General features: G+C 27.6%; 1 protein-coding gene across 2 annotated transcripts; it reads left to right on the top strand.

Moving 5' to 3' along the window:
- The first annotated feature begins 1,872 nt into the window (after positions 1-1,872).
- Positions 1,873-19,585, top strand: LOC100197986 (GDP-fucose protein O-fucosyltransferase 1). 2 transcript variants are annotated; one of them, XM_065791266.1, is made up of 7 exons: positions 1,873-2,028; positions 2,176-2,294; positions 2,623-2,746; positions 6,397-6,565; positions 15,060-15,255; positions 16,670-16,903; positions 18,754-19,585. In XM_065791266.1, the coding sequence occupies exons 1-7, from the start codon at positions 1,938-1,940 to the stop codon at positions 18,958-18,960; spliced, it is 1,140 nt and encodes a 379-aa protein (XP_065647338.1). In that variant the 5' UTR covers positions 1,873-1,937; the 3' UTR covers positions 18,961-19,585. The 2 variants fall into 2 exon arrangements, with proteins under 2 accessions (XP_065647338.1, XP_065647339.1); XM_065791267.1 differs by having other exon boundaries at positions 1,917-2,028; positions 2,180-2,294.
- The last annotated feature ends 6,084 nt before the right edge of the window (positions 19,586-25,669 follow it).

The raw sequence follows: 25,669 nt of genomic DNA, 5'->3' as shown, positions 1-25,669 counted from the left end.
CTGGTCTTGTATTTCATATCATAGTTATTTTTTTTTTGATTCTATTGTTGTAGCTGTTATTATTATCTTGTATGTATATATGTATGTGTGTATATATGTATAAATGCACCGTAATAACTCACAACAACAACAACAACAGCAAAAAAATAACAACAACAACAACAAAGAAAGAAAAGATGAGAGTTAAATTATTTTTTTATCATTTTTAAGAAATTTACTAGATTTTTAATATTAGCATTTTCAGCTTTTAAATTTTTAATGAAAAGTATAAACAATCTAAAAAATCTCTAAAACCTAAATAATTTAAAAAATAGTATCAAGAGAACTTATATTTATTGATGTTTATAAATTTAATTTATCTAAATCTCATACAAGATGACAATACAAATGATAAGGTCGCCTTTTAATGGCTTCGCTCAAGTTCACATTAAAGGGACTTCTTTTGAGTAATGCAAGTTTAAAAATTATGGCTTCCAGAATTTATATATATATATATATATATATATATATATATATATATATATATATATATATATATATATATATATATATATATATATATATATATATATATTAGGGTGATTCTAAAAACAACTTTTTTTGAAAATGTCTGCTGGCACCCCTTGAATGTGTTCAATAAAATCGGTCCCCAATATTTAAAAAAAAAATGTCATGTTGGGTCTCAAATGAAGCAAAATTATATTAAAGTTACAAAAATATTAATCATTTTATAAAAGAAAAACATTGTTAAAAAAAAATCATTATTAAAAAATCTTGTTAAATTCCCTATTTTTCGTTTTTAGTTAAAAATATCATTTTTTGTTCACTGTAATCTAAAATAATAAATACAAAATGATTCATATTTTCGAAATTTTTATATAATTTTGCTTCATTTAAGACCCAACAATTTTTTTTATAATATTAGGGACCGATTTAATGTTTGAGATTCCGTAGCAACTGCTAAAAATATTTTTTATTGAAAAATTTTTAAAATCCAGTGTTATATTTTTATATAGAACACTTTCAAGGGGTGTCAGCAGACATTTTCATTTTTCATTTTATATATATTATATATATATATTTATAATATATATATATATATATATATATATATATATATATATATATGTATATATATATATATATATATTATATATTATATATTTATATATATATTTATATATATGTACTTATTTATATATATATATATATTTATATATATGTACGTATTTATATATATATATATATTTTTATATATATGTATATTTTTATATACGTATATATATATATGTGTGCCACTACTATTATTACTACTGCGTATTAAGATTGGCATGGTACTACACTGCTCACTTTTATTTTTAAAATTTGCTTTAAGTATCATTATTGTTATATTTTTAACCATACAATGAAAAAGTTATTTTTCTTAAGAGCAGCCATTGGGCAGTGATTAGAGTATGTTCTTCAGAATTGAGAAGTTTTATGCTTAAATATTCCTTCACAGTACTCTGTGCTAAGATTGTTATGTCTTCTTGGAGCATCTTAATAATCAGATGTAAAAAAAAAGTTAGCAAATCAGTATAATAATGGTAGTTATGTATTATTATGTAATTTAGTTTAATAATTATAAAATATTATCACATAATAACCATTATCATGCTAATTAAATACTCCTGTTATGGTAATTATTTTCGTTAGTTTTAACTAACAAAATTAGTTTATTTGTGTTAATTTTTAATAAATAAATTTTATGCTATTTAATAAATATAATACATAAATATAAATAAATAATAAATATAATACAATAAATATAAATAAATAATAAATATAATACATAAATGCTGAATAGCTAAACTAATTTAGTATAAATTTAGATTTTGGTTTACACTATAAATGTAAATTTTTTTATAAAGATTATATTTTTAGTTTATCTTTATAGTATGTTAATATTTATTGTTATACTTTGGCTTGATATTATCGCTTGTAAAAGTATAGATGAAAATGGTTATGTTGTATATTGCCCTTGTATGGGTATGTATTGTTTTTTGTTCATTCAGAATTTTATCATTACTCTGTTATCATTTCATAGTGCATGTTATGTCTCACTTTATTTTGAGTTTATACTATTTAGACTAGATTTGTATAAGAATATATTACAACGATCTTAATAATTTAAAGGTAGATTCGGAAATCAAGCAGAGCAGTTTATTGGTGCCCTGGCATTTGCAAAAGGAATTAATAGAACTCTGATTTTGCCACCTTGGGTTACATATTCATCTCGCATGATTTATAAATCAGTAAGTATTTTTGTTCTAAACTTCAAAGAATCGATCTTGTACCCAGATCTCAGGTGAACTTTATCAGTGTATATGTCCCATACATTGATAAAGTTAAGATAAAGTAAGGTCTTTAATTTTCTAATCTTTTTTAATTGTTTGATTTTAATATATTGTCTCTATTTCTATTTAAAACCAATCAAGAGTCAAAAAAATATAAAATTGTAAAACTTGAAGTGTTTAATAAAATCAAAAATTGTTTCTTGCTTTTGTTTGTTTTACATATTTATTATTTTTTCTTTTCTTTTTATCAGTTTTCATTCAATTAACTAATAATTGGTTCATTTAGCTTCAAATTAACTTTGATAGATGGTTTAAAGTGAATCCTTTGCAGTCATATCATCGTGTCATATTAATGGAGGAATTCATGGAAAAATTGTCACCTAAGATCTGGCCACCTGATAAAAGAAAAGGTTTTTTAGTTACTTAAAAAATTGGTGTTTTTTTATAATACTGTAACATAACTTTAATATAATTTATAATACTATTGTGCAGTTTTAATATAATGATTTGTATCTGTTTGCACCTGCTGTTGTTTTATTGATTTGAATGTGTTTTGCAAAATTAACTTTGTGTTGAAATTAGATTGCCATAGCAACACTGTTATAAATTATTGTTCTTGTTACACAATAACTAATTCTTATTGTTGAATAGTTAGTGTGTTACTGTGTTTTGGTAGTAAATAAAGTTTGTTTCTAAAAAGGTTTAGATCTAACCATGCTCTAACTTTTAATGAAAACATTAAGTTTAACTTTATAAATGGGAGGTTGCTGCCACATTATTAGATAATGTCATTATTATTGATCTGTTGCAGCATTTTAAGTTTTGTTACTACTAGAGATTTTAATTGATATCACTATTTCATCATAGTGTGTGCTGCAAAAATCTGCCAAAATGCAAAACCAGAACATCCTTAAGTGCAAAAATTTTCTGAATTTTAGAACAAGTCATGTAGGACCAGGAAAATGGTTATGAAAGATGTGCAGTTCTTCAAAGATCAAACATGGTTAACTGAAAATGTTAGTATCTTAAATTGTATGATAATAACAATAACAATAACTATGATTTAAAAGTATTAATTACCCTTTCAACTAGTATCACAATTCATACAAAAACTTACTTTAAATCTACCCAGTAATTCACTTAAAAGTATATATTATAAATATATAATCCCAATAATCCATTAAAAGCATTCTCTCAGCTGGAATACGAATAGCTCTCATGGAATGGTTCTTACAGAAAGAGTTTCACTTGAGCAACTCTTTCGATGAACTTAAAGAGTAGTTAAAGGAGTTAGGAAATTGATGGCACAATCAAATAAGGTTAAATTTACAGTATTCATCTTTTTTACTGTGTTTGGCTCCATAAATATTGTGTTTAATGTAACTAAGTTTAATCATTTTTTAAAGAATGGCAAGTCTGTTTACACCAGAAAGTATTTATTTACATTTTTTTGTTGCTTATTCCATTTTATTTATATATATTTGTTTGTTTTTTTGTGTATTTTTTTGGAGAATATGCAGGAAGTGTACATACATCAACTGACTTAAATAAGGAAAACATGAGAGGAGTGTACATACATCCACTTAGGGTTTAAGTTTGTGCAGTTAATTTTAATGCCAACCTTAATCTTTAGGAAAAATAACAAGATAGATTCTATTATAGTAAAATCTAGTTTGCTAATCTAAATGCCAATTACGAAGAAAATAGCAATTTCATGTTAGAAAATACTATGAATTGTTTTATTGTTAATGTTGTTATTGTTATTATGTACTTTTTAGTTGTGGGTGACCAGGGCCCCGGCAAAACATGAGACTTTTTGCTAACCTGGCTCTGGCAAGATTTAGCAGGGGTTGATAGTCAAGGGTAGAAAAAATTTAATTATATTTTATATATTATAAATTTAAACTTACATTTACTATTTATTAAATACTATCATATATTTATATATTTTTAAAAACTAATTTACTTGCAACAAGGTTGCAAGCAACAAGGTTGCAAGCAACTACTATTAAGTTATGAGTTACTAGAAAATAGAGGATAGGGTTAAAGAGCTAGGAAACAGTTAACTGAAGACTTAAAAAGTTGTAGGTTGTATAAGTCAGGAAAACATGAAAATGGGTAAGAGTTATGAGGTTTTGTTGATGTGCAAGGAAAAAATTGGATTAATAAAAGTTTTTATAGCATGAAGGAACAGATAAAGTAAAAGGATGCAAGTTGCATCCTTTTAATAAGAAGCTAAGCGAGTGAGTTTTGGATGAGTTTTGGTTGATCAAACTAGAGATGATAGCTTGTTTGAGCATTGACCATGATTTAGATTGTCGGAGAGTGAAAGAGTTATTATTCATCAATATAAGAATATTGACAATATTGCAATATTTGTTTGCAGTAAATTAATGAGTTTTGTTGTCCAACAAAATTGTGGATTTTAAGTCCAGACTTAAAATCCACAAGCCACTGCAAGCCCCAATTTGTTACAGAAGAGAGATCAGATTAAAATTGGCTGCTTGTTCTAAGCAATCAAAAAATGACAAATTTTTGTCAAGACAAAAGTATAAAGTTGAATCATCAGCAAATAGAGCCACTTTAGATTAAATATTTTTATGAAGACATTTATTGGAGAAACAATACAGAAGCAAAGATAGAACTTTGTGGTAACCTTAAAGTTGCTCGAAATGAAGTTAAAAATACTGCAGTTAAAAAAAAAAGATTTAACAATCTTTATATAAAGAAGCTAATGAGTGAAGCACAGAGTGAAGACTAATCGTAGGATAGTTAGCCAAAGTGTTTTCTAGAGTTTTGAAAAATTGGAACCACTTATTTAGCACTATTTAAAAGTTTAGCAAAAATTCAAGAGAGTTCTTGAGAACGCTTTTTTAAGACTATGATGGAAGTTTTGTCTGAAGCACAAACTGTAGAAGTGTTTGATTGAGAATTAACTTTAACATTGCTATCTAGAATGATTTGGATGTGAATCGTAGTAAGAATATAGCCATTTGATTATAAAGTCAAGTTAGAGGAAAAGTTCTTTCCAAATAACTCTGACCTATTCTATGGAGAAGTAAAAAGATCAGACCCATGAATTAGAGATTAAATGTTAGATTTAGTTTAGTTAATGACACTGTTAAAGACTTTTTAAAAGTCACTAGAGCCTAACATCTGAGATAAATACAAGATTTAGAAAACTGAGTATAACAGAGCTTAACATCGAACAGGACCTTTTTACATTGGCTCCTTGCAATAATATTTATTTAAAAACTTTGGCATATAAAATTCGCCAAATGGTTACACACAAGCAGTAAACGCCTGAATCTTCTTGCAATAATAAAAGGACATTCCAGAGAGAAAGTTCTTCTAGAGAGATGATCTTGTAAAAAAGATTTAAAAAATGATTACGGTTTAATAAAGCAACTGCTCACCAGGGCGCGACAAATCTTTCTTTTTTTAAATGAATGTTAATGTTTGTATCTTTTTGAGTATCTTATTGAAGAATGTCTAATTTAAGAGATGTGTCAAATAAAGGAATTTTATTTTCAAATAATTTTTATTCTAATTGAGAACTTGAAAGTTGTAATTAAGAAACCTAAAATGTAATTGAGAAAATGAAAGTAATAATTGAAAAACATAAGATGTAATTTAGAATATGAATGTTATAAATAAGAAACGTAATGAAAAAAGAAGATGTAATTTAAAATATGAGAACATAATAGTTGTAATTAAGAAAAGTTTATCGTATTCTAAGTCTAAGAACAAAGTTCTTTGTATTTTTAATTTTGTTCCCTTAATTTACCTTGTAATAAAAGGTTAGTTCCTAATTTGCCAAGGTGGCCATATGGGTTGGTTTTCAATAAATAATAATATACTACCAATAAAATAAAAAGTGATGAAAAAGGCATTTGCCGTTTTCACTAAAAGAAGAAAAAAACTATATTGTTGTATATACTCCTGCCACCTTTTAACTTTAAAACAGATACCTTGATAAACAAGACCTCTGCATGGAGAACTTGCTAGTTACAACTATTGAAAATTCTAGTTAATTAACAACTTTGTTATAACAATTTAGGTTTCTGTTATTCGTTTCGAAGCAATAAAGAATGTGCTATGAAAGAAGGAAATCCGTTTGGCCCATTTTGGGATCATTTCAATATAAGCTTTGTATCTACTATAGAACACAAAGGATTGCTATGGAACACTTTAGGTGATGCTTACACAAGGGAGGGCTGGATTCAAAGGTAGGTAAACTTTATATTTATATATATACACTGCCACTCATGGAAGTTAGCACAATGGAGATTTTTTCAAAAAAAAAAATGTAATTATGTTATAGAATTGTTAATTTAATTAATAAAAATTATATTTTTTATACATTTTCAATATAAAATATATCATCAGTCAGTTTTATGCAATAAAAGTTTATAAAATCCATAATATAATAATTAAATCTGCATATAAAAACACAGTAAGCAAAAGAAATACTTGTTAAATAAAAAACTTAAAAAATTTAAGTCGATAATGTAAAATACTGGTTCATACATGAATTTAATGTTTCTTAGTTTATTAAAACTTGAAATGATAAGGCTTTTACTTGCATGTACTATTTACATTAAAATAACTTAATTTAGAATTTTTTTATACAAATTTTATTTAACTTGATTTATTTTTATATAAACATAAATTTTATTAATATAAATTAATTTTATAATGCAATTAGATTTTAATATTGTTCTTTTTTTAGACAAAAAATATTTTTTGTCCTAACTTCCATGAGCGGCAGTGTGTGTATATATATATATATCTATATATATATACATATATATATACATATTTATATATATATATATATATATATACAGGGCTTGTGATGAAGCGAGCGCGATCGCGCTCCGCTCGTAAAATGCGCTCGTAAACGGTATTTTCAAACGTTCTAGGCGCGATAAACAACGCTCGTTCAGCTTATAACAAGCGTATAAAATAACGCTTGTCCAATAGTTCGGGATTATTTTTTTATTTTCATAAAATATTTAAAAAAGATTTTTTATTAAAGATATACTATTATCAAAGCACTAATATAAAATATAAAAAGCACTACGTCGTTCTCTTTTGCACTAATGTAATGAATGAGCAGTTTGAAGTCGTTAATAGTCACTAATTTCTATTATGGAATGTGCACGTGGAAACACAATGTGAATACAAAAATGCGCAAATAAAATAAGAATAGAAAATTAGAAAACCACTATAAGAAAATTAAAACTTTATTTTTAATCTTTTTAGAGTATTTTTAATCTTGTGAAAATATCAAGTAAGATTTATTTGATTTATTGTTTGTAATATTCCACACATCGTTTATAATAAAAATAAATATTAATAATAGTGTAATTTTTAAAATTAGTTTTTGTTTATAGTATAGGTTTTTTTATTAACTATTATTTATTTTAAATCAAATTTAAAACGATTCTGTTGTTTAGAATGTTCGCAATCGCATTCGAAAAGTAAACAAAGTAATAACGTCAACGTTTATTAAATGGAAAGTTATTATTCTAATTTATTCTTATTTCAAATTATGTGTTATTTTTTTAAGGTTAAAAAAACGTAATTTAAAAAAGAAATTTTAGAAAAAAATTAAATAATTAATTTGAATAAAAAATATCAAAAAATATAAAAACCATTAACCGTTAATTAAGTTTACCGCGTAACATTTTAAAATGCAAATATCAAAACAACGAATCAAAACACTAAATTATACTTCAATACTAAATCAATAAGAAGTTGCGTTTTTGTTTGATATTATTTTTTTATTAATATAAATAGTTAAAAATAAAATCGCGATCTGACAATATACAAGAAGTTTAGAAGTATAAAAATCTACTTCGTTGAAGTAGTTTCATGAGCGTGATACTAATTCAAACATTTTTTGACGAAAGAATTATGTAACAAATAAAAAAAGATAAAAAAAAATAAAAAGCTTTTTATGAGCATCGCCTTCAGCAATTTTCATGATCGCGCTCGCCGACGTTATTTCGAGCGCACGTAATCACGCTCGATGAAAACATTTTCTAATTTTACGAGCGCGATTTAACACGCTTGACGATTTTCTTCATCACAAGCCCTGTATATATATATATATATATATATGTATGTATGTATGTATGTATGTATATATATGTATATATATATAAATATATATATATATATATATATATATATATATATATATATATATATATATATATATATATATATATATACTTCCATTCGGTAACAACTAAAGTTTGGGTTTGTTTCGGTTATATCTAATGTTTGAGTTTGGTTCGGTCTTAAGCGCAGTTTGGGTTTCCTTCCATTTGTTCACAACTAAAGTTTGGGTTTGGTTCAACCAAATTGTTTTTTAATTAGTTTTATTAGTTACATTCACAAAGATAAAATTAAATTAAAGTAATATAGTAGTTAATAATATTAGGTAGTTAAAGCATTATAAATTATTTGCAATAATTAGCAATGATTTAGCTACTGCAACTACAAAAGTTCAAAAATAAAAACACTGTAGTTTGAGTACGCAAAACATAAAAGCAGTAACTTTCTGAACACAGATAACAGTAGCTTAAGTAGCCTACTAATCAGCGCTGTATGTTATGTATATCAGCATTTCTAATGTTTCTGGGTTTAGGCGAGGCCTGTGATCACTAATCGTCACCGCACATACTGAAAACACACTTTCACTTGCAGTATTAGTATTAAGAATAGCCAAAAATTCTCTAGCAGTCATTGCCATTATCAAAAGATTAGGTTAAAGGTCATTGTTTTTCAGAACTGCAATGCATCACACAGTCACAGACAGTGCTAAGTAATTGTCAAATTCATGCCTTGTGTCATTACTGCCAGCCTTAGACAGTGGAGTGGCAGTTGTTTTAAAGCCTGTCAGCAAGTTATACGATTTAGGGTTACATTTACTCTTTTTTGAAGGTAATTGATTTGAATGACTGCATTTACTTAAAGTGTCCATATCTGTAGTGCCTGAGGTATTGAAGAAAAAATTTTTTTGCGTACCATACTACACATCTCTGAATAAACAAAATTGCGATCTTCTGCATTGACAAAAAACAAGTATTTGTAAGAAGGAACATTAAGTGCTGAAAGCTTGTGTGAAGAATGAATAATATATTTTTTATTCATGCTGGACAGAAAAACTGCTTTTAAATATGCATGCTGTCGCTGTCTAAACCATTGATCTTACAGACTGGCCGTAAACAAAATAGTATTATGTTATATATTGTAGGCTTATATTACGTATTATGTATTGTAGACTTATTTTATGTATTAGATTATGATTATTATGTTATGTTATTTATTATAATTATACATATAATATAATTATATATATATACATATATATATATATATATATATATATATATATATATATATATATATATATATATATATATATATATATATATATATATATATATATATAGTTTTACATAATTACACATATGCACATAATTATGTTATGTATTGTAGACTTATGCTATGTATTATATAATGTATTATGTTATGTATTTTAGTGCAAATTGCAAAATTTTCACTATAAATCTCTTTTCGGTTTGGTTAGGGTAAAAACAGTTTGTTTGGTTCGGTTTGAAATTGACAACAAGTCAATTCAATTTAAAGTTCAGGTTCGGTTTGTTAACAAGTAAAGTTTGGGTTCGGTTCTGTTCAGTCATATGTTAGGTTCTAGTTCGGTTTGATTCATTTCCCATCTCTAATATATACATATATATATATATATATATATATATATATATATATATATATATATATATATATATATATATATATATGTATATATATATATATATATATATATATATATATATATATATATATATATATATATATATATATATATATATATATATATATATATATATATATATATATATATATATATATATATATATATAGAACCCTTAGATGTTGTCCGAAAGTTTTAAGTTTTTTCCATATTTTGTTGACAAAAAGTAAAAATTAAAATGCAAGACCGGAATTTTTTTTTTTTAATAATGATAGACTGCCTGCCCCAACCAAACCCTCAGTCGATGTAGCAGCACTCCATTGCGGGTCAGGCTATTTGTCAGTCGATGTAGCAGCACTCCCTTTCGAGTCAGGCTATTTGTCAGTCGATGTAGCAGCACTCCCTTGCGAGTCAGGCTATAAGATAGTCGATGTAGCAACACTCCGCACATGATTTACAGTAAAAAAAATGAAAATAAAAACATTTTATTAAAAAAAATAAAAATAAAAACATTTTATTAAAAAAAATAAAAATAAAAACATTGTTTATATTGTTAAAAACATTCAGAATGTTTTTAAAAACATTCTGGTCAATTAAGTTTGCGTTTTTGTGGTTTTTTTATATAACAATTAATTTGTAATTAAATTAATGGTTTTGACTTTCGTCCAACACGAAAATGTTGGACGAAAGTCAAAAGTAATTAAAAGTGATGTATGTGTTGGCGTAAGAATCACTTTTTTTCTTCCGCTCTTCCCAAAGCCAACAAACTATAGATCTATATATATATATATGTATATATATATATATATATATATATATATATATATATATATATATATATATATATATATATATTTATACATATACATATACATATACATATATATATATATATATATATATATATTATATATATATATATATGCTTATATATATATATATATCTTGCTTTCCTGATTCATATAATTTGCAATCTTTTAAATCGTCCGTCAATTGTTATCTTGCTCTACAATCTTCATCTTTTCTCTTACAGTAACTTCCAACTTTAATTAGTGGCTGCTTGCAGCCTTGTTGGAAGCGAATGATGTTTAAAAAAAAAAAAATATATATATATATATATATATACATATATATATATATATATATATATATATATATATATATATATATATATATATATATATATATATATATATATATGGCCAATTCCATAGTTCAATGACGCATCATGCGGAGAGATTTTTTTTAATAGAAATTTTTCTATAACTCAAAAATAATTTTTTATTACTCTAAATCAATCTTGAATTAAAATTTTATAATATAAATTAAACACAATTGTATTAACATAACACTGCTACATAGCAAAAATTAAAACATGAGTTCAGTGACGCAACGCGGAAAAAAGTGTTTTTTTATCAGCATACTTTTAAATGGAGTTTTCGCTGAAATTTTAATTCTTGCTTGACTTATTAGATTTTTTTGTTGTAATTTATTCATTTGGCAATAAGGTAGTCATAAAAAAAGCCACAAACAATAAAGTTTTCATATCGTTTTATTTTATAGAAAAAAAACTATCAGTTCAGTGACGCAACGTTCAGTGACGAAACAAAAAGACGAAATTAAAATCATTTTAAAAAGTTTTGTTATTTTGTAATAAATTTTAATTATACTCAGGTAAAAATAGCATCGGAACAACGTTATCATTCTGAACATAAAAATAATGTGATTTTGATATACCTTTGATTTTTCTTAAATAACTTAAAATTGAACTGAATCCAAGTTCATTTTTTTGTTGTCTTGTATCGTTATCTGACATGTGAATTACAGATATTTGCAAATCTTGTAATGCTAACGCAAAATCTGCTGCTGACCTGATTTCGTATTGACTAGTTTTAACTCTCAGGGCTGCGATTCGCTTAACAGTAGCTCCTATTCCGTCAACCACTCCTTTCTCGTGCAAAGAAATGCCAGAAGAATTTTTTATTAAAACGTTTTTCAAACACAACCATTACAGCCATAATGCTTTTGTTTTTGAACTGAGAAGTGGCATTATCGCTGAACATGTGTACTTCTTTGACTTGATCAGGAATAAGGTGAAGGATTTTGTCAATGTACGGTATAACGGAAGGCTTAGTATGATCAGTTGAATCTGAAACTATGGCAAATGTTTTTAACTCAATGTTCCAGACTGCTAGGGTCATGATAGAAACTTGATTTTGACCAAAATGAGCCACTTGTGGCTCATTTTGATAGAAACACCTAGCGTTTTCAGCCCAGTCAACTTGGATTACCGCAATTTCAGAATTAACACTCATCGAAACCTCCTTCAGTTTATTAAAAATTGTTGATTGGTTTTTCTTTACAAATGCGTGTTTAACGAACTTATCATGCATCGCTGATATGTGTTGGATGAGTTCTGTTACAGTAGACTTTTTTGAAATTTTTTCAATGTTTGCATATGTTTTAGTTTCAGGCTTTCTCCACTCGTCCCAGGATACTTCGAAACCAAATGTATTAACAGTTTGCAAGTGTTTATCGAACTGTTTCATACCTTTGCATGCAACGCATTTGTCGTAGGCGCAATCGTATGTGTACGGTTCACAAACAAAGTTATTTATCATTTCAGATCCAACTTTGATTGAAGGCGCTTGAATTTATTTTGTTAATGCATTTAAGGCAAATCGCATATTTTCATGCAAACTACAAACACAAACATTATGCGGAAATTTTGTAACTGATTTTACATTGCGTGGTCGAAGGTCGCAAAATTTGCTGAGTTTTTTATGTGCAGATGCTTTTACTTAAATAACTCAAAAGCTTCTTTTAGCGTATAATATAAATGACGTATCTGAATATTGTTTGCTTTTCCGTCAGATAATTGAATTCAAGTGACATCTTTTTTGTTTGGTAATATTTGGGAAACTTCATCTTCATTATAAAAGTTTACAACTGCTAAAACATTGCTTTCAGAAAGACCATACAGCTTTGAACATGCTGGAGGTAGACCCGAATTATCTTTACAAGCAGAGCTATTTGAAAAAATAGAAAGAATTTCAGATTGTTTCTCCTTTGAAGTTGGTAGTGCTTTTAAAACTTTTTTCAATGCTTTTCCTCTTTGTTGAACGTTTTTAAAAGATGAGCTTGGTCTTTGATATTGATTTAAAAGTTTTCTTTTTAAAGCGCGACTTTTTCAAACTCTTAATTTTGCTTTAGCAGCATAAGCTGCTTTTTTATTAGGATCGACTTTCAATTTTTCTCGATATCTCTTAGATCTAACTCTGGACATTTCTTTCTTTTTGTCAGCATTCTGAGAAACATAATTAGCTTGGTATTCTGCATAACGTTTTTTTTTTACTTCAAATTTTGATTCCATTTCTTAAAAATTTACAAATTTATAAGAAAATGTTAACATAAATCCAAAAGTTTACTAATATTTACTAATAGCCCTTCACAATACAAAAATGCAAAAATTTATTCAAATTTGAAAAATTTGAAAACTCATAACGAAATCTGATCTTTTGGATAATATTTTGACTTCTTTACCGCGCTATTTTATAAAACGCTAATTATCCCGTCGATGGGTTCAGTGACGCAACAGCTTTTAAACTATAACTATATGTTAATACAATGCTTTTTGACCAATTTTTTTTTTTGTAATGATTAAAAGTTTACATTAAAATATATAATTTCTAAAAAAAAAACACTTGAATTATTTTTAAAGAGTAAAAGTTTTTTTACTCAAGACATATATGTAGTCTCAAAGATTCTTTCTAAACAAAAATATGGATATGTTTTGTTTAAAATATTGCAATAACTAGCCCTCAAGTTTTACTCACTTTTTCGAATAATAAAAAGAACAAACAGTTGCTAACATTCATCAAATTTATCTACTCGGTTCAAACATTTTCTACTCAAAATTTATTTTAACAATAATTTTAAGGTGTTTAAACTATAATTAAAGAAATAAAACCTTTTGAAAAAAGAAACTTTTAAACACGAAATTTATCTCTTCCATAGTGGAAATAGCCATATATATATATATATATATATATATATATATATATATATATATATATATATATATATATATATATATATATATATATATATATATTTACACACTTAAGGTGTGTTAGCCAAGAATTTATTTTTTACTGCATTTTTGCAATATTGAGAATATTTATTGTTGTTATACTAAATATTGGAAATTTTATTTAGTATTATTACTTTTTGGGAGTTTTAAACCCATTGGGAATTCTGCATTATGCGCAGTGCCATTGGGCTGGCTAACACTCTATTATATATTCCTATAGTTTGGCATCTAAATTCACTGTTTGTAGTGTGAATTGGCTCTTAACAACTCTTTGTCTTTAAAAGTGACAGAATCAAGTACACTTTATGTAAAACTATTAGATTTAATTTTTTAATTAGTTTTTTTTTTAAAAAAAATCCACAAAAATACAACTTAATAAACTGGAATGTTTTATATTTTTTTAATTAAGAAAACAAACATTCTAAATGCTTTTACTACTATTTTAATTTTTTTATTGTTTACATATCGACTGACAAATATGTAAAATATGCAAGAAGTGCTGCCACTTCGACTGACAAATAGGTATATATGATATCTGTGTTTTTTAAAAGGGCGGATTTGCTCAAGAAGTTTTGAGCAAATTCGTCATTTTAAAAAACATGTTTCATATATACATTTATACATAATGGTTCATATATACATCATGCTTATTTATGCTAAACATTAAAAAATTGTTTTTAAAATAAAGAATTATTGGCATTATATTTAGATAATATATTCATTTATTAAATATGTTTAAATAACAAATAGATTTGGTTTTCTGTTCAACCTGTAAACAATCAATACATTTATTTAATAATTTTTGCCTAAAAAAAACTAGAGTATTTTTTGGTTTTTATAGGTTTCCTTCTTATAAATTTCCTGTTCTTGCTTTTCAAGGAGCACCTGGTAATTTTCCCTCATTAAGAGAACATCAATATCTGCAAAAATATTTGGAGTTTTCTGATCAGTTAAATAATCAGGCTGATGACTACATTAAAAATGAGCTCAATGGGAACCAATACATTGCAATTCATTTACGTAATGGGCAAGACATGGTAAATCTTAATTTTATGAAGTGATCAAGGTTTCTTTTTATTATACTACTGTGATCAAAAAGTAAGGTGAATTTTTAATTTAAACTTCCCGCCTTATTTGAATCGTCCAATCTTTTTTATTTTTAAGTTGGTAGGAATGTCATTAACATTTGCGCCAAATTACATGTCAAACTCATAATTATTTTTTTTTTGTTTACGCTTGTTTCTGAAGTACCAAAAGTGCATTCGGCGATTTTCACGATGTCTAATTTTGTTGAGCAAAGAAGTGCTATTAAATTTTGTTTGCGGAATGATATTTCTGCTGCTGAAACGTATCAAATGTTGCAAAAGGCCTTCGGTGAAGAGACTATGTCTCAAAAAAATGTTTACAAGTGGTACAAAGACTTCAAAGAAGGCCTAGAACGTGTTGATGACTTGGAACGCTCCAGACGACCATCGACTTCGATTGATGATTGCCACATCAACAAAATCAAAGAATTGGTGCTTGCAAATCGTCGGTTAACCATTCGAGACCTTGTTGACATGGTTGGAATATCATTTGGATCGGTGCAAGCGATTTTGAAGGATCATTTGGGCCTCAGAAGACTCAAATCACGTTTGGTGCCGAAATTTCTCAATTTCTTTGAAAAAGAGCGTCGCGTTAAAACGTGTGAAGCAATGCTTTCTGACTATCAAGACGTCTACAAACAAATTATTACTGGCGATGAGACTTGGGTCTACGCATACAACCCTGAAACAACCGACCAATCGAGTGAATACCGTGAAAAAGGCGAGCCGAGACCGAAGCAACCACGTCAGAGTCGCTCAAAAATCAAGGTCATGTTGACTGTTTTCTTTGATTATTGTGGTGTCGTGCACTACGAATTCCTTCCAACTGGCCAAACTGTCAACAAGGAATATTATTTAAGCGTTATGCGACGTTTGCGTGAAGCTATTTGCAAAAAGAGACCGGAATTATGGGCCAATAACTCTTGGATTTTGCACCACGATAATGCGCCTTCGCACACAGCACTGGTTCTTCGTGAGTTTTTCGCCAAAAACTCTACCCATGTTGCTCCACAACCACCGTATTCGCCTGACTTAGCACCGTGTGACTTCTGGCTGTTCCCAAAGCTCAAGAGACCACTCCGGGGAAATCGTTTTGAGTCCATTGAAGAGATCCAACGTGAATCGGCACGCGCATTGAAGGCTATCCCTACCGAGGACTTTTCGGCATGCTTCGAAGACTGGAAAAAATGTTGGCAAAAGTGCATTGGGGCCGGGGGGATTATTTTGAGGGGGACGATACAGATTTGGAAGAATAAAAAAAGATTTTTCATTTTATAAAAAAATTCACCTTACTTTTTGATCACAGTAGTAAGTAAATGGGGAAAAAAATGGATAAAACAATTTTTTTGTGTTTTTTCTTTAATAGCTTGGTATATGTGACGATCTTGATAAATATCAAGGTAGTATATTTTCATCAGCACAGTGTACTGGCTACAATAATGAGAAAAAACTGACTCATGAGATGTGCAATCCGTCAAAAGCTGAGATTATTAGCCTTGTAAAAAAATGCATTAAAGCAACCAAGCTAAATGTTTTGTATGTTGCTACAGATAATGATAACATGTTGAATGATTTTAAAAAAGAATTGATACAGTTTAAGGTAATTTTTTATTTATAGGTTTAGTCATTATTCAATCCATTTTATATATAAATTTATGTTTTTAAATTTTAATTATAATTTTAACTGATATTCAATTTTTTTTTAAACTTAACTGTAACTTACATAATATTAGTTAATAGCAACATCTAAATATTAAAGGTATATCAAGATGTTGCTCTTGTTTTTCAACAAAGTTTCTGCATTCTATGAAACTCTAATGCTATGCAATAATCTACCATGGTTCTGCATCCTCAAGCTAAAAGTGTTTTGAAAAAAAATTTGTGGTACTTCCAACAAAAAGATTACCATCCAAGGGTTAAGAGCTTTTTCTGACCTTACCCACATTTTAATTTTTTTTCTGGAGTTTGGGGGGTGGGGGTAGTAAGCTGCCTTTACTATATCTTAAAAGCCTCATTTGCTTCAAACTGCATTATGTAATTTTGATTCTTTGAAAAATATTAGGCAACTTAGAACTTAGTTTATTTCATTATTTCAATTTAAACAATTACTAGTAGCTTCTCAATTCTATTGTTTGTCAAGAACATAATATAAAGACCAGCAATATTGGAAAGCAAATTTAGTTTAAGTGTTATAGAAAAGAAAAATCCACTGAAAAGAGATTGACCTGGTTGTACTCAGGTGCACCACTAGATCTTCAAAAGAATGGGCTAAAACTTTACTGTTATGTCACAACAAACAGCGCCATTTTTTGAGGAGTTTTGACCTTGTATAAAGCACCAGCACCTTTCTGAGTTAAAAAGTTACTGTTGGATTTAATTTGTAAATAAAACACAAAGAAGATTATAAAACATATTTAATAATTATACAAATTATACAAAACGATGATTTTATATAATATATTTATGTTTTAAATTCGGTTAACGACAGACAAAATACATTCTTATAGAACAAGGTGGTTAGTTAAATAATAATGTCTGTGATTGGTTAGTTATATAGATAAAACATTTACAAATAATATCACGTAATTGTTTGTTTTCTCAAATAACATAACGCAAATGTTTAGTAAATAAGTAAAAATTAATGATAGTAAGAAATTGGAATCAACAACTTGATGTTGCCCTAAATAACAGTTATAAAAAATTGATGTTTTATTACGACACTTAAATTTATTTTGAATGGTTATGTTTTTTGTATGGTTACAAGGATACGTGGATTATATAGGATATATAGGAAGAGTTTAGTATGTTTCTTTCCCATATGCCCCTGTTTTTTTAAACATAATTCATTTTATCAGTTTTTCTAGAAACTTAGATTTTTTTCTAAAAATTGCTAGCATATCATTCCATATTGTAATTCACAATACTATATACTAATATTGAATTGTTTTTAAGTATTGAATTTTGTAGTTGGATTTTGTTGTTTACATTAGCATTTTTTGTTCTATTTCTATCCTCCATTGGTTTATTAGCTTTGACTACATGTAGAAAATGTAACAACTATAATGATGGTAGCGTCATTTTGCAAGCTATTTGCTTTTTTACTTTGGAATGATTTAAGTTTATTTGAGGGCTAAATACAAGTCGTATTACTTCGAAGAATAATAGAATTAAAAATTTAGATCAATTGAAGTTTTATATTTTTGCGTGATGAACTTTATTATTTTTATTGTCAGAAGTAATTTTTATAACAGCTTGTAAAAATATTTTAATTATGATTTATTCATATATAATCGATTATATATTTTGTTACGGATTATACTTGCAATATACGACAATTTTCTTATAATTTTTACTTAAATAATTGTATCATAGTTTATGCCTATTTATGATATATTTGTGTTTATTTTTATTGTTATTATTTACTTTATCCTGATTTTAAACTTTAAAAAGGTATCCGTATACTCAAGAAAAGGATTTTTCGAAGAAGAAGTAGACGAGCCTCTTATTGATATTGCCATACTTTCAAAGTCAAACCATTTTATTGGCAGCTGTTTATCGACTTTCTCAGCTTTTGTCAGGCGACAAAGAGAAACACGGGGCATTAGTAATACCACTTTTTTTGGGCTTAATTCTATGAACACTAAACACGAACTTTAGGAATGCTATCATTTTAACTGTTTTTATTTAAAATAAATTAATAAATATAAAAAAAATTTTATTTAACTAAAATAAAGTTATAATATACTTTGTAAAAATATGTATCTAATAATTTCGTTTTATAATGTTTTTGACAATCAGAATGAAAAAAAATTAATTGTAAGAATTGAAATAAGGTTTACTTCAAGCTTGTTTGTTAATGCATTAATAGCTATGAATTGGTGAATGTGACAAAAAGACTAGCTATTACAAAAGTACGAAAAAGGACGTCCTTTCAAAATTAGGGACTTTTATATTTTTTTCTGAATACGTATAAAGCAGCTAGTGTCTATGCCATAGGCATGATTTTAGTAGGCGGAAAATTTCTACTGTCCTTGCTTTTTTTTTTTTTTTTTTTTTGATCCAATTATTTATAACATTTTAATTTAGTGGTATTGCTAGTGGTATTTTTTTTTTTTTTTAGTTTAATGTGTAAGTTTTTTTATAATAGTATTTATTACTTTTTCAATTAGTATTTATAATATATTTAATAATTAAATTATTGATATGAGATGAAACGATATTTCTAATTTAGTTGCATTATGTTGGAATTTTATCTTTGCTTTTTTAAAAGAGTTTTATGATATTACTGAGTTTTACTCTATATTTAACTCATTTAAAGTTGTTAAAACCATACCACTCGGTGAAAGTTAGTGTAAAAAGTCATAAAAGTGTTCTTTAAAAATATTTATATTTATACAGGGGTCAAAATAGATCACGGACACCGACAACCCGCTATCAACCATTTTTCATTTTGTCAGAAAATATGACTAGTCGTTAGTTTTGGAATGTCTTTGAAACCCCCTTCAGGTAGGTTTCAAAGGCATTCCAAGAGGCATCCATGTTCAGCACTTTTTATCTACATTGGAGGAAGTCAAAACCAAATTAAAAAGAAAATTAATTTTTTTTTTAGAAATAAGACTGTTAATTAAGATGGTAGGCCAATGAAAAAATTTTCAAGCATTAAAGTTATATTTACAATAAAATTAAGCAATTATTAACAATACGCGAGGTTATATTTATCTTGTTCTATTTTATTGTGCGGCCGTGGCGCAGTGGTTAGAGCGCTTGCTTCATAAGCAAGGAGATCCAGGTTCGAAACGGGCTCTGGACAAATTTTCGTGTCACGGTAAGATAGGAGGCGTGAACTTTCTGGTTAAATGCACTGCCGCGGTGCTCTGTGACAAGACCGTTAGGACTTCTTGGGGCACCTAAAAAAAAGAAAAAAAATTTTTTTGCAAACTAAAAAAATCAACGTCATAGTTTGAGTTTGTTTGATACTAAATTCAAAAAATCATTTGAGAATTAAAGTTTTTCTTGTTAAAATTATACCATTTTTATCATCATTATTGAAGAAACGAAATTTATAAGAATTACGCTATTGCCTCTATTTTTTCACCCTCTTTTGGAAATAAAATAAAATATCTTTACAACAAAAAGGTTATTTTTTTACATCTTATTTATTAAATACGTTTTTCAACAACGACATGTTATAAATCGATAAATGTTTTAGGTAGTCATTCTTACGCAATGCAGTAATTAGGCACCCCCGCAATTTATGGCTGAAGGGGACCCTTTTCAAAATATAAGGAGTTTTTTTTTTGTTTTTTTTGTAATACTTAAAGACGGTAATCTTTTTTATTATTTTGGGGCCCTAATGAGGCTTAATTTTTGGGAGAAAGGCCTCCGGTCCTTTAGGTGAGGCACTGTTTTTGCGAGTTACCTTAATTTAACACCTGCTCGCGCCGGCCCTGAACAAGACTAACTCGCCTGATTTAAATTATTTAATCATTAAAAGTTATGTGAAAAAAAATATGAAGTTAAAGAAATAACTTTTTTTAAGTTCTGGATAAATCATTTATGTATTTCAGATATTAACACATCAATTAAATTAAGCACAAACCATGCAAGATGAACTTAATTTTATTTTTACTTATTCACTAATAGAGTTAATTTATTAATTGATAAAGTTAAACTGTTAATTAACAGAGTTTAACTATTAAATAAAAACTATTATAAAAAGAAGCTAAACAAAGAATTTAATCGAGATTTCTAAATAACAATAATTATGTATTATAAAGGGTGTTCCAAAATTAACGCTAGATTTAAATTTGTTGACATTTGTGCAGTAAAGTGTTGGCAACCCTAAAAAAAAACACTTCAACAGCTGAAAGTTTAGGGTTAGTAAAAATGGAGCGTTGAAAAATGAACAATATTTCAAAAAAAATGAAAGCTTGACGCCGCAGTTCAAAAATTTCATACAAAATATGGTCGAAATAGTGTTTTAATTTTGTCAACTGTGAAGAGATTAATAGAAAAATTCAGGGAGACTGGATCCGTTGGAGACGCCAAACACACTGGTCGTCCAAAAACAAGCCGGTCAAATGTCAATATCGAAGCAGTGCGTTAGAGTGTCGGTGACAATCCAGTAACCTCAATTCGGCGTCTAAGACAAGAATTGCAAATTTCAAGAAGTTCTCTACAGTGTATACTTACTCAAGATCTATGTCTCAATGCTTATAAAATTCAATTAATACAACAACTGAAGCTTAATAACCATGCACAGCGAAAAGAGTTCGTTGAGTGGATTATTAAACATCAACAAATGGATACTGATTTTTCGAGCAAAATCATCATAAGCGATGAAGCACATTTTCACCTTGATGGGTTTGTTAATCGCCAAAATTGCCGCTTTTGGGGTTCCGAGAACCCACATGTGATTGTCGAAAAATAAATGCATCCACAACGTGTTACTGTTTGGTAGTGATTTTGGGCTGGAGGCATAATCGGACCATACTTTTTTGAAAATGAGGAGACTGGTCAAGCAGTGACTGTTACTGGTGCTCGATATCGCGACATGATAACACAGTTCTTTCTGCCGAAATTGGATAATATTGATGTGGCCAATATGTGGTTTCAACAAGGCGGTGCCACATGCCATACAGCCCGTGAAACAATTCAATTACTGCATGAGACATTTTCAGGTTGTGTACTTTCTCGTTTTGGTGATCAGAATTGGCCCCCTAGATCGTGTGATTTAACACCATTAGATTTCTTTTTATGGGGTTATTTAAGATCACAGGTCTATGTTAACAAGCCCACAATCACCATTGTATTAAAGAAGGAGATTCAACGCTGCATCAACAAATTTCAGCCACATTTATGCAAAATGGTCATGGAAAATTTCGTCAAAAAAGTGCGTATGTGCATGCAAAGCCGTGGGGGCCATATAAATAACCCTATCCTATGTACTTTATGATTCAATAAAAAAATAACAATCAAAAGATCAAAAACTGTGTTTTCTATTTAATTCAAATCTTGCGTTAATTTTGGGACACCCTTTATACAATTGTAGGTTAATCGGAGATAGAACAAAATAATATTTTCAAATTTGCTCTTTTAGGCGAAAGAACAATGCAATACGGCATGCAACAACGCGTTAAAAGTTTTATGTGTTTTCAATATAATTAAAATAGAATAACATAATGCTAAATTATTCAAAAATTTTAAAATCTCAATTTTTTCAAAAACTAGATATAGAACAAAATAATTCTAACGTCACAAATAATTATGAAATTAAGGATAAAATAAAAATAAAAAATGCCTCGCCTGTCTTAAAAAAAAACTTAAAAACACTATTTCTCCAAAGTGACAATAGGTCAACACTTCAAAATTGGCATGGTAGTTTTACATATGTACAAAATTCATTTGTCCAAGGGTTTTTAAATTTCCCTCACAAATTTAAAAATCCCAGAACAATTTGTTTCGAAGAGAATAACAAATAATGGCTATAAAGTAAACCGATATCGATTTTTGTAATTTGTAATTGATAATAAGAGTATTCTTCTAACTGCTTCTATTGATGAAGATAACTCTGCTCTAATCCCAACTGTAGTATCTGACAGACCCCAAGTGAATTTTGATTATTTAAATAGTAATACAAAGAAAAGAAGATTGTCGCCAATAGCCGCATCTTTTTCATCTTCAGAAAAATTGTTTTCATCAGGTTGTAGTTTGCGCCAAGATGGTAAAGAAAAAGAAGCTATAGTTGTTTTATAATTATCAGAATGCATGAGTTTTGGTTTGAAAAACATTTTTAAACCAAATTTTATATTAATATATACACAAATAGGTTTAAGTCTTAGGTTCTTTTTTATATTATGTAGTAATTTCAAGAAATGTAAAATAAAGACCCGGAACTGCATGAAAACACCTAAAATTAGTAATTGGCTATGTACTAGGGTGGAGTGAACTTTAGTTTTTTTTACAATTCGTTTAGCCTGGGTGTGCAAAAGTTGTCTATTCATTTCATAAATACTCTGGAAAAATATCAATGCTCTAGGAAATTATCTTGAGGTTCCTCAAGACCTTTAAAATTTTAATGGGTCCCTAATATTATGTAAAAAAAAGTTTTTCAAAAGTATTTCATGTTGGGTCTCAAAAGAAGCAAAATTTTATAAAAATTTCAAAAATAACAATTATTTAAAAAAAAAAAAATGTTATTTTGTAGTTTATTGCAGAAAAAAAGACCTTTTAAACTAAAAATGAAAAAAGTTTTTTTTTTTAATTATAATTTCAAAAAAATCTTAAATAATAAATTTTTTATAAAATAATTGTTATTTTTGAAATTTTTATAAAATTTTGCTTCTTTTGAGACCCAACATGACATACTTTTGAAAAAAAATTTTTTACATAATATTAGGGACCCATTAAAATTTTAAAGGTCTTGAGGCACCTCAAGATAATTTCCTAGAGCATTGATATTTTTCCAGAGTATTTATGAAATGAATAGACAACTTTTGCACACCCAGGCTAAACGAATTGTAAAAAAAACTAAAATTCACACCACCCTACTATGTACTCAATCTTTTGAAGATTAAAAAATTTTCAATTAGACTGCTACATTATTATTAGTCTAGTTTATAACTTTGATGTTTTAAGTAAGTCACTTAATCCAGTAACTATACAAAATGAGCGGTTGCAGAACATTTCAGATGTCACTATCAACCAAACATAAAATACATTGTACACTTGTAGTATATAAAAAATCAGTGTGAAAAATTGTACAACACATTGTACAACACTTGTAGTATAAAAAAAAATCAGTGTATTTGAGTATTTCGATAAAGTTATTAATTTTGTCCAGTTAAATTTTGTTACGGTTTATAAAATATGTGGTTGCTAAGCGATTTACGTATCCATGGCAACTCAAAGTTAAAGTTAATGTCACTATTAAACCAAAATCCTCAGTACTAGTGGTCCTTAAATTATTTTTATATGACGAGTTATTAGTTTTGTCCAGTAAAAGTGATTGTGCGTTTCCATGGTTTATTTAGAAACGAGTTCTCTCTTTAGAAACAGCTTTTTTTTATTTATTTTTTTATTTGCCATATAAATTTATTGAACTCTCCAATGAAATTTATTATTGAACTTTCTAATAAAATATATATGTGCTTTGATAAAGGGGAACAAGTACTTGGAGTATTTATCGATCTCTCTAAGGCATTCGATACCGTTGATCACGGAATTTTGCTTTCAAAGTTAAAGCATTACGGCATTAAAGGCCTAACATATAAGTGGGTTAAAAGTTATCTTTTTAATAGAAAACAGTTTGTTGTCCTGGAGGAGTCAGGAGCTCTTGATATTAATTGCGGAGTCCAACAGGGATCGATCTTGGGACCTTTATTATTTTTAATATATGTTAATGATATGAATAAAGCTTCTCATAAAATATCGTTAATTATGTATGCAGACGATACAAATTTATTCTACAACAATTCTGATGTAAAAATATTGTTCGAAACAATGAACACTGAACTGGAAAGCTTTAACCAATGGTTTATACCTAATAAGTTATCATCAAATTGTGAAAAAAGAAGTTTTACTCTCTTCCATAAAATAAGACAATCAACTAATCTTCCGTTAAAGTTGCCAAAACTGTCAATTAATAAAAATGAAATAAATCGAGTAAATTATACAAGGTTTTTGGGAGTAATATTTGATGAGAACCTATCATGGAAAAAACATATCAGTCTTATTGAAGCAAAAATATCATCTGCTATAAGTGCATTATATAAATCTAGGGCCTTTCTTGATTATAAATCACGCAAAATGCTCTACTTCAGTCTTGTTCATTGTCATCTCTCTTACGCTAATATTGTTTGGGCTAACACACACAAAACTAAATTAATAAGATTACAGAGGCTACAAAACCACGCATGTAAAGCGGTTAACTATTTAAAAAGATTAGAAAACCCTTCCTCTGTAATGTAATACACGTATGTGTTATATATATCAAAACTTAATTCGCTTCAAATATTAATATTTATGTATAAATATAAGAATAACTTGCTGCCAAAAGTATTTTCTGATATTTTTACATTGGCGTTTTCCAAAAAATACAATCTTCGGTCAAATAGCAACCATAACTATCAATTGAGCAGAGTAAAATCACAAGTGTCAAAATTCTCAATTATTAACCAAGGTCCGTCATTATGGAATCAATTAAAAAATAATAATATAAAAGATTTGAAAAGCACTTCCTCTTTTAAACGACAAATGAAATTGCATCTCCTAAACTTCTGATATATATGCGAGTATGTTTATATATGTGTGTGCAAGTATGTTTGTATATGTGTTTGTGTATGTGTATGTGTACATATGAGGATGT

Source organism: Hydra vulgaris, chromosome 02 (genome assembly GCF_038396675.1).
Source record: "Hydra vulgaris chromosome 02, alternate assembly HydraT2T_AEP".
NCBI classification, from domain to species: Eukaryota; Metazoa; Cnidaria; class Hydrozoa; order Anthoathecata; family Hydridae; genus Hydra; species Hydra vulgaris.
The sequence above is the reverse complement of the archived record's forward strand: the minus strand, read 5'-3'. Positions and strand labels throughout refer to the sequence as shown.

What these genes read in the sequence shown, in the direction of transcription:
- LOC100197986 (XM_065791266.1), top strand. Translation starts at nt 1,938, where the DNA reads ATGTTAATATTTATTGTTATACTTTGGCTTGATATTATCGCTTGTAAA. An exon ending in TGTATATTGCCCTTGTATGG is followed by an intron (nt 2,029 to 2,175) that starts GTATGTATTGTT and finishes AATAATTTAAAG; the next exon opens with GTAGATTCGGAAATCAAGCA. An exon ending in TACGTAATGGGCAAGACATG is followed by an intron (nt 15,256 to 16,669) that starts GTAAATCTTAAT and finishes TTTCTTTAATAG; the next exon opens with CTTGGTATATGTGACGATCT.